We start from the raw sequence: 13,200 nt of genomic DNA, 5'->3' as shown, positions 1-13,200 counted from the left end.
TGTGTGTGTGATTTTAAAAGGGACTGTTTTTTTTACATTCCCTTTCTGATATTTCATTGTTAGTGTAAAGAAATGTAACCAATTTTGTGATTTTTGAAATGCAAGAATCTTTAAAAAGAAACAAGTAATATACTTTGGTAATTATTTTAAACTCAGAATCCTTGCATGTCTGTTTTTGCTTAATACTTTTATTCTTAATTAAACTATCACTTTGAATGAAAAGAAATAGACATTAGATGTATTCAACTGATCTTCCATTTCACAACTAGATGTCAGTGTTAACATATCTGATTAGATGTTTCAGATGTGATTATAATGAGGTAATTCAAGAATTACTCACCTATATGAGATACAGTTCACAAAAAAAAATAAGGAAAAGAAGAAAAAAAGCTACTTATTTCAAAGTAGGCCAGTTAATTTTATATTTACATTTAATAATATTGATTTTCTTCCCCACCTTAGCTATCCATGAACAATTAAACTGTTTGATGCATTTGGTTAGGAAAGGCAGGTAGCGTGTGAACTTGTACCTTTTTACTACTACCAACCAGATGTTCTCCCCTTCAACTTTTCCAGAAAGTGTGATCAGAAAAAGAAGGAAAATAACCATTATTCAAAGGTGGTGTGTGTGTGTGTGTGTGTGTGTGTGTGTGTGTGTGTGTGTGTGTTTCTTGCTCACTTTAATAAGAAACATATTTAAGAGCAAGAATTACGCATGTATTTTCAGTGACATTTCTTTTTTGTTTTTTGGTTTTTTTTTTGTATTTTCTCTATCACTTTTATTATTTTTTTAAAAATTATTTTTTATACAGCAGGTTCTTATTAGTTATCTATTTTATGCACATTAGTGTATACATGTCAATCCCAACTCCAAATTCATCTCCCCCCCCACTTTTCCCCCTTGGTGTCCATATGTTTGTTCTCTAAATCTGTCTCTATTTCTGCCTTGCAAACCTGTTCATCTGTACCATTTTTCTAGATTCCACATATATGTGTTAATATATGATATTTGTTTTTCTCTTTCTGACTTCACTCTGTTTGACAGTCTCTAGGTCCATCCACATCTCTACAAATGATCCAATTTCGTTCCTTTATATGGCTGAGTAATATTGTATATATGTATGACATCTTCTTTATCCATTTGTCTGTTGATGGGCATTTAGGTTGCTTCTGTGACCTGGCTATTGTAAATAGAGCTGCAGTGAACATTGGGGTGCATCTGTCTTTTTGAATTATGGTTTTCTCTGGGTATATGCCCAGTAGTGGGATTGCAGGGTCATATGGTAATTCTATTTTAGTTTTTTAAGGAACGTCCATACTGTTCTCCACAGCGACTGTATCAATTTACATTCCCACCAATAGTACAAGAGGGTTCCCTTTTCTCCACACCCTCTTCAGCATTTGCTGTTTGTAGATTTTCTGATGATGCCCATTCTAACTGGTGTGAGCTGATACCTCATTGTACTTTTGATTTTCATTTCTCTAATAATTAGTGATGTTGAGCAGCTTTTCATGTGCCTCTTGGCCATCTGTATGTCTTCTTTGGAGAAATGTCTATTTAGGTCTTCTGCCCATTTTTTGATTGGGTTGTTTTTTTTAATATTGAGCTGCATGAACTATTTATATATTTTGGAGGTTAATCCTTTGTCCATTGATTCGTTTGCAAATATTTTTTTTCCCATTCTGAGGTTGTCTTTTCGTCTTGTTTATAGTTTCCTTTGCTGTGCAAAAGCTTTTAAGTTTCATTAGGTCCCATTTGTTTATTTTTGTTTTTACTTCCATTGCTCTAGGAGGTGGGTCAAAAAAGATCTTGCTGTGATTTATGTCAAAGAGTGTTCTTCCTATGTTTTCCTCTAAGAGTTTATAGTGTCTGGTCTTACATTTAGGTCTTTAATCCATTTTGAGTTTATTTTTGTGTATAGTGTTAGGGAGTGTTCTAATTTCATTCTTTGACATGTAGCTGTCCAGTTTTCACAGAACCGCTTAATGAAGAGACTGTCTTTTCTCCATTGTATATCCTTGCCTCCTTTCTCATAGATTAGTTGACCATAGGTGTGTGAGTTATCTCTGGGCTTTCTATCCTGTTCCGTTGATCTATATTTCTGTTTTTGTGCCAGTACTATACTGTCTTGATTACTGTAGCTTTGTAGTATAGTCTGAAGTCAGGGAGTCTGATTCCTCCAGCTCTGTTTTTTTTTCCTTAAGATTGCTTTGGCTATTCAGGGTCTTTTGTGTCTCCATACAAATTTTAAGACTTTTTTTGTTCCAGTTCTGTAAAAAAATGCTATTGGTAATTTGATAGGGATTGCATTGAATCTGTAGATTGCTTTGGGTAGGAAAGTCATTTGCCACATTATTGATTTTTCCAGTCGAAGAACATGGTATATCTCTCCATCTGTTTATATCATCTTTGATTTCTTTCATCAGTGTCTTACAGTATTCTGAGTACAGGTCTTTTACCTCCTTAGGTAAGTTTATTCCTAGGTAATTTATTCTTTTCGTTGCAATGGTGAATGGGATTGTTTCCTTCATTTCTCTTTCTGATCTTTCGTTGTTAGTGTATAGGAATGCAAGAGATTTCTGTGCATTAATTTTGTATACTGCAACTTTACCAAATTCATTGATTAGCTTTAGTAGTTTTCTGGTAGCATCTTTAGGATTCTCTATGTATAGTATCATGTCATCTGCAAACAGTGACAGTTTTACTTCTTCATTTCCAATTTAGATTCCTTTTATTTCTTTTTCTTCTCTGATTGCCATGGCTAGGACTTCCAAAACTATGTTGAATAATAGTGGCGAGAGTGGACGTCCTTGTCTTGTTCCCGATCTTAGAGGAAATGGTTTCAGTTTTTCACCATTGAGAATGATGTTTGCTGTGGGTTTGTCATATATGGTCTTTATTATGTTGAGGTAGGTTCCCTCTATGCCAACTTTCTGGAGTGTTTTTGTCATAAATGGGTGTTGAATTTTGTCAAAAGCTTTTTCTGCATCTATTGAGATGATCATATGGCTTTTATTCTTCAATTTGTTAATATGATGTATCATATTGATTGACTTGCATATATGGAAGAATCCTTGCATCCCTGGGATAAATCCCACTTGATCATGAGGTATGATCCTTTTAATGTGTTGTTGGATTCTGTTTGCTAGTATTTTGTTGAGAATTTTTGCATCTATATTCATCAGTGATATTGGTCTCTAATTTTCTTTTTTTTGTAGTACCTTTGTCTGGTTTTGGTATTAGGGTGATGGTGGCCTCATAGAATGAGTTTGGGAGTGTTCCTTCCTCTGCAGTTTTTTGGAAGAGTTTGAGAAGGACGGGTGTTAGCTCTTCTCTAAATGTTTGATAGAATTCACCTGTGAAGCCATCTGTTCCTGGACTTTTGTTTGTTGGAAGATTTTTAATCACAGTTTCAATGTCATTACTTGTGATTGGCCTGTTCATGTTTTCTGTTTCTTCCTGGTTCAGTGTTGGAAGGTTATACCTTTCTAAGAATGTGTTCATTTCTTCCAGGTTGTCCATTTTATTGGCATAGAGTCACTTGTAGTAGTCTCTTACGATGCTTTGTATTTCTGTGGTGTCTGTTGTAACTTCTCCTTTTTCATTTCTAATTTTATTGATTTGAGTCCTCTCCCTCTTTTTCTTGATCAGTCTGGCTAAAGGTTTATCAATTTTGTTTACCTTCTCAAATAAACAGCTTTTAGTTTTATTGATCTTTGCTATTGTTTTCTTTGTTTCTATTTCATTTATTTCTGCTCTGATCTTTATGATTTCTTTCCTTCTGCTAACTTTGGGTTTTGTTTGTTCTTTCTCTAGTTCCTTTAGGTGTAAGGTTAGATTTTTTATTTGAGATTTTTCTTGTTTGCTGAGGTAGGATTGTATTGCTATAAACTTCCCTCAAAGAACTGCTTTTGTTGCATCCCATAGGTTTTGGATTGTCGTGTTTTCATTGTCATTTGTCTCTAGGTATTTTTTGATTTCCTCTTTGATTTCTTCAGTGATCTCTTGGTTATTTAGTAACATATTGTTTAGCCTCCATGTGTTCGTGTTTTTTACGTTTTTCACCTGTAATTTATTTCTAATCTGATAGCACTGTCGTTGGAAAAGATGCATGATATGATTTCAATTTTCTTAAATTTACCAAGGCTTGATTTGTGACCCAAGATGTGATCTATCCTGGAGAATGTTCCGTGTGCACTTGAGAAGAAAGTGTAATATTGCTGTTTTTAGATAGAATGTCCTATAAATATCAATTAAATCTGTTTGGTCTATTGTGTCATTTAAAGCTTGTGTTTCCTTATTAATTTTTTGTCTGGATGATCTGTCCATTGGTGTAAGTGAGGTGTTAAAGTCCCCCACTATTATTGTGTTACTGTTGATTTCCTCTTTTATGGCTATTAGCATTTGCCTTATGTATTGAGGCGCTTCTATGTTGGGTGCATATATATTTATAATTGTTATATCTTCTTCTTGGATTGATCTCTTGATCATTATGTAGTGTCCTTCGTTGTCTCTTGTAACATTCTTTATTTTAAAGTCTATTTTATCTGATATGAGGATTGCTACTCCAGCTTTCTTTTAATTTCCATTTGCATGGAATATCTTTTTCCATCCCCTCACTTTCAGTCTGTATGTGTCCCTAGGTCTGAAGTGGGTCCTTGTAGACAACATATATATGGGTTTTGTTTTTGTATCCACTCAGCGAACCTGTGTCTTTTGGTTGGAACATTTAATCCATTCACATTTCAGGTAATTATCAATATATATGTTCCTATTACCATTTTATTAATTGTTTTGGGTTTGTTTTTGTAGGTCCTTTTCTTCCCTTGTGTTTCCCCACTTACAGAAGTTCCTTTAGCATTTGCTGTAAAGCTGGTTTGGTGGTGCTGAATTCTCTTAGCTTTTGCTTGTCTGTAAAGCTTTTGATTTCTCCATGGAATCTGAATGAGATCCTTGCCAGATAGAGTAATCTTGGTTGTAGGTTCTTCCCTTCCATCACTTTAAATATATCATGCCACTCCCTTCTGGCTTGTAGAGTTTCTGCTGAGAAATCAGCTGTTAACCTTATGGGAGTTCCCCTGTGTGTTATTTGTCATTTTTCCTTTGTTGCTTTCAGTAATTTTTCTTTGTCTTTAATTTTTGTCAATTTGATTGCTACGTGTCTCGGTGTTTCTCCTTGGGTTTATCCTGCCTGGGACTCTCTGCACTTCCTGGACTTGGGTGGCTATTTCCTTTCCCATGTTATGGAAGTTTTTGACTATAATCTTTTCAAATATTTTCTCAGGTCCTTTTTCTCTCTCTTCTTCTGGGACCCCTATAATGCAAATGTTGGTGAGCTTAATGTTGTCCCAGAGGTCTCTTAGGCTGTCTTCAATTCTTTTCATTCTTTTTTCTTTATTCTGTTCTGTAGCAGTGAATTCCACCATTCTGTCTTACAGGTCACTTATCCATTCTTCTGCCTCAGTTATTCTTTTTTTAAATTTTTAACATTTATTTATTTATTTTTGGGTATGTTGGGTCTTTGTTGCTGTGTGTGGGCTTTCTCTAGTTGCAGCGAACGGGGGCTACCTACTCTTCATTGTGGTGCGCAGGCTTCTCATTGAGGTGGCTTCTCTTGTTGTGGAGTATTGGCTCTAAGTGCACGGGCTTCAGTAGTCATGGCACAAGGGCTCAGTAGTTGTGGCTTGCAGGCTCTAGAGCACAGGCTCAGTAGTTGTGGCGCATGAGCTTCGTTGCTCTGTGGCATGTGGGATCTTCCCGGACCAGGACTTGAACCTGTGTCCCCTGCATTGGCAGGTGGATTCTTAACCACTGTGCCACCAGGGAGGTCCCTGCCTCAATTATTCTGCTATTGATCCCTTCTAGTGTATTTTTCATTTCAGTTATTGTATTGTTCATCTCTGTTTGTTTGTTCTTTAATTCTTCTAGGTCTTTGTTAAACATTTCTTGCATCTTCTCAATCTTTACCTCTATTCTTTTTCTGAGGTCCTGGATCATCGTCACTATCATTATTCTCAATTCTTTTTCTGGAAGGCTCCCTATCTCCACTTCATTTAGTTGTTTTTCTGGGGTTTTATCTTGTTCATTCATCTGGTACATAGCCCTGTGCCTTTTCATTTTGTCTATCTTTCTGTGACTGTGGTTTTCATTCCACAGGCTGAAGAATTGTAGTTCTTCTTGCTTCTGCTCTCTGCCTTCTGGTGGATGGGGCTATCTAAGAGGCTTGTGAAAGCTTCCTGATGGGAGGGACTGGTGGTGGGTAGAGCTGGGTGTTGTTCTGGTGGGCAGAGCTCAGTAAAACTTTAATATGCTTGTCTGTTGATGGGTGGGGCTGGGTGGGGCTGGGTTCCCTACCTGTTGGTTCTTTGGCCTGAGGCGGCCCAGCACTGGAGCCTACCTGGCTCTTTGGTGGGGCAAATGGTGGACTCTGGGGGGGCTCACACCAAGGAGTACTTCCCAGAGTAGTACTTGTCCCCACGGTGAGCCACAGGCACCCCCGCCTCTGCAGGAGACCCTCCAACACTAGCAGGTAGGTCTGGTTTAGTTTCCTATGGGGTCACTACTTCTTCCCCCTGTGTCCTGATGCACACATTACTTTGTGTGTGCCCTCCAAGAGTGGAGTCTCTGTTTCCCCCAGTCCTGTTGAAGTCCTGCAGTCAAATCCCGCTAGCCTTCAAAGTCTGATTCTCTGGGAATTGCTCCTCCCGTTGCCGGACCCCCAGGTTGGGAAGCCTGATGTGGGGCTCAGAACCTTCATTCCAGTGGGTGGACTTCTGTGGTATAATTGTTCTCCAGTTTGTAAGTCGTCCACCCAGCGGTTATGCAATTTTATTTTATTGTGATTGCGCCCCTCCTACCATCTCACTGCAGTTTCTCCTTTGTCTTTGGATGTGGGGTATCTTTTTTGTGAGTTCCAGTGTCTTCCTGTCGATGATTGCTCAGCTGTTAGTTGTGATTCCAGTGCTCTTGCAAGAGGGGGTGAGCGCACATTCTTCTACTATGCCATCTTGAACCAATCTTCATTTTCCATGACATTTCTAGCATTTCACCTAGAAGTCTCTCTTGACATAATTAAATCTGCTGGTTTTTAGTTTAGATCTCATATAAATGGGAGTATGATACCCCTTAAACTTTCCTTGTAGATCTAATCTGACAATCCTTTAAAATCATTTATGTTGCATTTCTTTTTTCTATTTTTTGACATTTTTATTTATTTATTTATTTATTTTTGACTGTGTTGGGTCTTCGTTTCTGTGCGAGGGCTTTCTCTAGTTGCAGCAAGCGGGGGCCACTCTTCATTGCGGTGTGTGGGCCTTTCACTATCGTGTCCTCTCCTGTTGCGGAGCACAGGCTCCAGACGTGCAGGCTCAGTAGTTGTGGCTCACGGGCCTAGTTGCTCCGCAGCATGTGGGATCTTCCCAGAGCAGGGCTCGAACCCGTGCCCCCTGCATTGGTAGGCAGATTCTCAACCACTGCACCGCCAGGGAAGCCCCCAGTGTTGCATTTCTCTAACTGGAATGTCTTAGTATCTATGCTTCTTGTTGATAAATATGCAGTCCAGAATAATAACTGAAATACCATGAATAAAATCCAGGTAGAGCAATAGATCAAAGTGTTGAAAACCCATCCTCTCCTTCTCCTTCCCCAGAAGATCCTGTGGATCCCATTTCCCCAATTCTCTCTCCCCTTTGAGAATTACTACTCCTGGATCAGTTAAGTGATGGAGCTCACTTAGGCAAAAATCTGTTGAATTATATTTTTTTGGTTATTTTTAGTTAAACATTTTCAAAATCTGTGTGTACAGCTTAACAAAGATTTTTGGAGGTTATAGATTTAAAGTGTACAGTAAGAAATATCAAAACAACTTGTCTTTGGAGCTCAATTTAAGATTTTGATAGAATTGAAAGGCTTGATTTTATGAGTGTTATTTATAAGTTCAGCTTTTTCCTTGGTTACACACTCATACCCCAAACAATCTGTTTTGAAAAGGCAGGTTGAATTAGTGTCAGTAAGGGCTTAGTATGTTTATTTTTCGTCATGGAAATAACTTTTTAGGTCATGCGGTAGATCCTATTTTATAACAATCTAAAATATGTGCAAACAGTGCACTTGTTTATTGACTTTAAAAATCTATTGTTTCCTGAGAAAGAATTTTCGGTTCATCAGTTCTTTCATCACCACATAAAGCACTCATTTGGCAGTTGAGTTTTATCAGTTTTTATGTCTTCCAGGCACTTAATACAAGAACATAAAATTAATTATTGATTATAGTAGAGATTTGGCACATCACTGTGGATTTTCAGTCATCCTGAAAAAGGAGAAAAATCACATCAACTAACTCCAGGCAATCCCAGCTTGCTGTATATATAACAGAAAGACAAGCATCATGCTAATTACAACATATCTTATTTAGCAGAACAATAGAATAGTTCAGTGAAGTTATTTAGTTCTGAGCTCTCTTGAAATGATTAGTAGTTGTATAGTTCTTGACCTGGATTATAAGGTTTGTGATTTTGCAAATTGATCCTTATATACTAATTTTTTTTAGTTTGTTTAAAAACCTTGATTTATGTTTCAAGATCTCTCTGATGCCTTTGACAGAGATATAATTTAGAACTTAAATTGACTTTATACAAAGGCAAGTAAACTAGTTATTGAATTTAACCTCACTTAGAGGCAGCTGCCTATGATATTACTAACTGGACCTTGAAGTTCCAGTGACCTACATACAAGGCAGCAGGGTACCTAGAAGATGACTGATCCTAGCCCAGGGTCTTGAGCCTAGCTAGTAGTATACATGAAGTAAATATTTACTTAGACACATTCATCCCCTGTTTTCTCTCTGGCATTATCTTTTGTAGGCCTCAGTGTAGGGTTGTGATTGTTTCCTGAATGTGTGTGAGCTTCCCTCCTTGAGATCTGGGTTTTATTTCCAGGTGCCTGCTGCATGAAGCCTAGCTCCTCACATCCTAATATTTTTCTTTTTCATTTTTTGATATTTGGGCTGCCTAATTTAACTATGAACAGAAATGGTTATTAAAGAAATAGCTGTTTGGAGTTACTATGTAATTTTGTAACATTTTCTCTGATGATTTTCCTAAGATGTCTCAAATACTTTTATTTTAAAAACTCTTCACATTTTCTACTGATTTGGGACAGGGTTTACACATAATTGGGTTTGTATGTGTTTGGGGAAGAAGTGCAAAGAGGGTGATAATTGCCAAATATAACAGCAGCTACGTGTACATGGTTGAAATTTTGACTGCCATTTAAAGACTATGACAAAATTTTCTGAATCTGAAAGCATTAAGAAAAAATACCTTTCTTTAGCAGCAAGACAGATGGGCAGTGAAGGAAGACATGCCCTTGTAATTATTTCTCTTGCTCTTCTCACCTTCTCTCTGTCAAAATATTTATTTTTTAGTCTGTGAGCTTTTTACATTTGGACACCAATTAATTTTTCATCTCCTTTAAAAAGTTACCTAAACTTTCAACAGGTGAATTTTGTGATATGTGAGTTGCATGTCAATAAAGCTATTTGAAAACAAAACAAAACAAATTTACGTGAAACTTACCAAAACTTACCTAAAAGCATTTTCAGTGGTATTGGGAAGCAGCATTGTATTAATGTTAGAAGTTGAAGAACAAATGTTAGTTAATTTATTTATAAATTTCCAAGTGATGTGGCTTTTTTTTTTTTTTTTTTTGCGGTACGCGGGCCTCTCACTGTTGTGGCCTCTCCCGTTGCGGAGCACAGGCTCCGGACGCGCAGGCTCAGCCGCTCCGCGGCACGTGGGATCTTCCCAGACCGCGGCACGAGCCCGTGTCCCCTGCATCGGCAGGCGGACTCTCAACCGCTGCGCCACCAGGGAAGCCCAGTGATGTGGCTTTTAAGAATATATAGTAAGTCCCCTACATACGAACCTTCAAGTTGCGAACTTTCAAAGATGTGAACGTGTGTTCTCATGTCGAATCCCGTAAGTTAGTTCACGTGTCTGGCGTACATTGTCACATATGTGCATCCTCTACAAGTGGTTCTGCTTATGTGTACTTTACTGTACAGTACTGTATAGAGTACAGTAGTACAGTATCTTTATTTCAAGCTGAGGATGTCCTGAAGCAAGTGTAAAAGCAGCAGTGATGTAGCTGGTACTGCCAAGAAGCACCAAGCGACAATAATGGAAACTGTACTGTAAGATTAAAAATGTTTTCTTTAGTTTTTGCATTTGTTTGTTATGTATTATTTGTGTGAAAAGTATTATAGTGCAGTACCTATTACAGTACAGTGCTATATAGGCGATTGTGTTAGTTGGGTACTTAGGCTAACTTTGCTGGACTTACGAACAAACTGGACTTACGAATGTGCTCTCAGAACGGAACTCGTTGGTGTGTAGGGGACTTACTGTACTTCACTTTTCTGTTTTTGGTTTGTTTTAATTTAGGAAAACTTTCCATTCGACTCATAAATGTGTATCTTAATGGAGGAAGGAAAGAAAATATGAGATAATGACTAAAATATTTAAATCTTATTTTTAGCATGAGAACGCTGTTGAGAGAGGTGAACCAGAGGCACATAAATATTCTACTTCGCGCCTAGCTCCTCCTGGCTTTGTTGTCCACTGACAACCCGAGATCTGGCCAGATAATTGAGGAAGTGAGGAAATGTACTACAAAATTCTGTGTTTTTGGCTTCTCTCTATGATGAACAAATTGTTGTTAAGGACTTTACCTTTTAAGTTATTCCACTTATCATTACAGAAAGCTGTATACCTGCACAAGTGGTGGCTGCCGTTGATATAAACACTGTCGCTAATGAAGTATACAAGTATAATTTTCCTCACACACAGTTACTGGCCAAGACAATTGAAGTGAGTAACAATATTGTTTTAATAAGTCTATATATAGCAAGGAAAATATAATTGAATACTGTAAGATACTGGTTTCTGGTGTCTTCATTTGAAGATAAGTCATATATAAATGAAAAAGTTTAGGAGAAGGGAATTAAATTAACATTTTTTATTCTGTCAGAAGATAGCATGTTACTTTTTGCCTTTTTTTAAATTTCTAGCTTTAGAAAAAGAGGATCAATGTTTTGGTCTCTGAGAAAGAATTGAAATGTAAGAATATGCTTGACTTCTAAATTCTTGGTTCTGTAATGATATTAAACTTTACTTAATTCTTTATTTTTAAGCATTACTCATGTGTAATATGTATATAGCAGGAGTGAAAAAAGAGAGTAAAAAAAGTGATTGGATATTACTTGTTGAATGCTTCTTGTTGAAGCCCATCAAAGTTAAAGATACCGTTTTGCCTGTGATGAACTCAGCAGAAGTGTTTTAACACTTTTGTTATTTTTAAAATAATATGAAATTATGTTTTTCTCCCAATTTCACGTCGTAAAAAATTTTACACACAAATTTCTCATGAAGCCATAATTTACATACAATAAACTGCCCTCATTGTAAGTGTGTAGTTTGAGTTTTGACCAATATATACTGTGTAACCACAATCGAGACTTAAAACATCCATCCATTAAGGAACACCCTAAAATGTTCCTTAATGCCTCGTTTTACTCAGTCTCTGACCCCAACCCCAGGCAACCGTTGATCTGCTTTCAGTCATTACAGATTAAATTTTCCAGTTCTAGTCATATCCTAAATAGAATCTTGAGTGTAATTTTTTTGAGTATGACTTCTCTTGTTTAGTGTAATGTTTTTTTGCATTTACCCACATTGTTGTTATCTATCAGTAGTTGGCTCTTCATTGTTGTTCAGTGATATTCTGTACAGTGGAATATTTCATACTACAAAATGTATATCCATTCACACGATGTTTGACATTTAGATTGTTTCCAGTTTTTGACTGTTATACAAAAGTTGCTATGAATATTCATGTACAAGTTTTTGTGTGGACTTTGTTTTTACTTCTTGTGGATATATACCTGGGAGTAGAATTGCCATATCATATGGCAAATTTCTTTAACTTTATGAGAAAATGCCAACTGTTTTCCATAATGTTCATACCATTTTACAGTCACACAATCAATGTTTAAGTGTTTCAGTTGTTTCACATCCCTACCAACAATTGCTGTTGTCAGTATTTTAAATATTAGCTGCTCTTGCGAGCATACAGTGGTATTGTGATTTTAATTTGCATTTCCCTGGTGACTAATAATGTTGAGTATTTTTTTCATGTGCTTATTATCCATTCTATGTTTTTCGTGATGAAATTTCTTTCCCAGTTTTTATTTGGTATGTTTGTGCTATTATCATTTAGTTTTAAGAGTTGTTTAAGTTTTCTGGATTGAAGTTGTTTGTCAGAAATATGTATGACAAATATTTTCTCCAAATCTGTAACTTGTCTTTTCATTTCCTTAACTGTGTTCATCAAAATGCAGAAGTTACTTATTTTTTTTTTTTTATGGGACACTTTTTTGTGTGTCCTAAGAAATCTTTGTTTACCCCATTTTTTTCCTGTTTTCTTCTAGAAGTTTTATAGTTTGAGCTTTTACATTTAGGCTTATGACCCAGTTAAAGTTACTTTTTGTGTGTAGTCTGAGGTAGAGGTCATTTTTTTTCCTAAGTGTATATAAAACTGGTTATTATAGCTCTATAATATGTATTGAATTCAGGCAACGTAAGTTCTCAAACTTCTGATTTTCTTTTTCAAGATTATTTTGGCTACACTCTCATTTACATTTCTGTGTAAATTTCAGAATCGGCTTGCCAATTTCTACAAAAAAAAAAGATATTTTGATTGTAGTTTCACTGATTGGTTTTGGAAGAACTGATATCTTCATAAAAGAGAATCTTCCAATCCATGAACATGGTATCACTCTTCACTTATTTAGGTCTTCTTTAATTTGTATCAGCTATATTTTGTAATATTTATTATACTAGTCTTACACTTATTTTTATTTATTAACCTAGTATCCTGTGACTTTGCTGTATTTACTTATTAGTTCTGGTAACTTTAATATTGATTTTTTAGGATTTTTTAACATGTACAGTTATATTCCCTGAGAAAAAAAGAGTTTTACTTTTCCCTTCCAACCAGTGTGACTTTTTTTCTTGCCTTATTGCATTGTCTAGGACGTTCTTTATAGTGTTGAATAAAACGTGTGACAGTGGACATCCTTGCCTTCTTCCAGATCTTAGGGGAGAACATTCAGTCATTTATCATTTTGTAGATGTTAGTCG

The 13,200-nt window shown here is 36.4% G+C and overlaps 1 protein-coding gene across 8 annotated transcripts in view; it reads left to right on the top strand.

Annotated features, from left to right (window-relative positions):
- The window catches only part of TRDMT1 (tRNA aspartic acid methyltransferase 1), a 67,723-nt gene that overhangs the window by 21,926 nt on the left and 32,597 nt on the right, over nt 1–13,200 (top strand). For all 8 annotated transcript variants that reach the window (XM_073801697.1, XM_019933509.3, XM_073801698.1 and 5 more), the window contains exon 2: nt 10,760–10,869. In XM_073801697.1, the coding sequence (XP_073657798.1) occupies nt 10,760–10,869 (110 nt within the window). The remainder of the gene's footprint in view (nt 1–10,759; nt 10,870–13,200) is intronic.

The sequence above is a fragment of the Tursiops truncatus genome, chromosome 2 (genome assembly GCF_011762595.2).
Source record: "Tursiops truncatus isolate mTurTru1 chromosome 2, mTurTru1.mat.Y, whole genome shotgun sequence".
NCBI lineage: Eukaryota > Metazoa > Chordata > Mammalia > Artiodactyla > Delphinidae > Tursiops > Tursiops truncatus.
The sequence above is the reverse complement of the archived record's forward strand: the minus strand, read 5'-3'. Positions and strand labels throughout refer to the sequence as shown.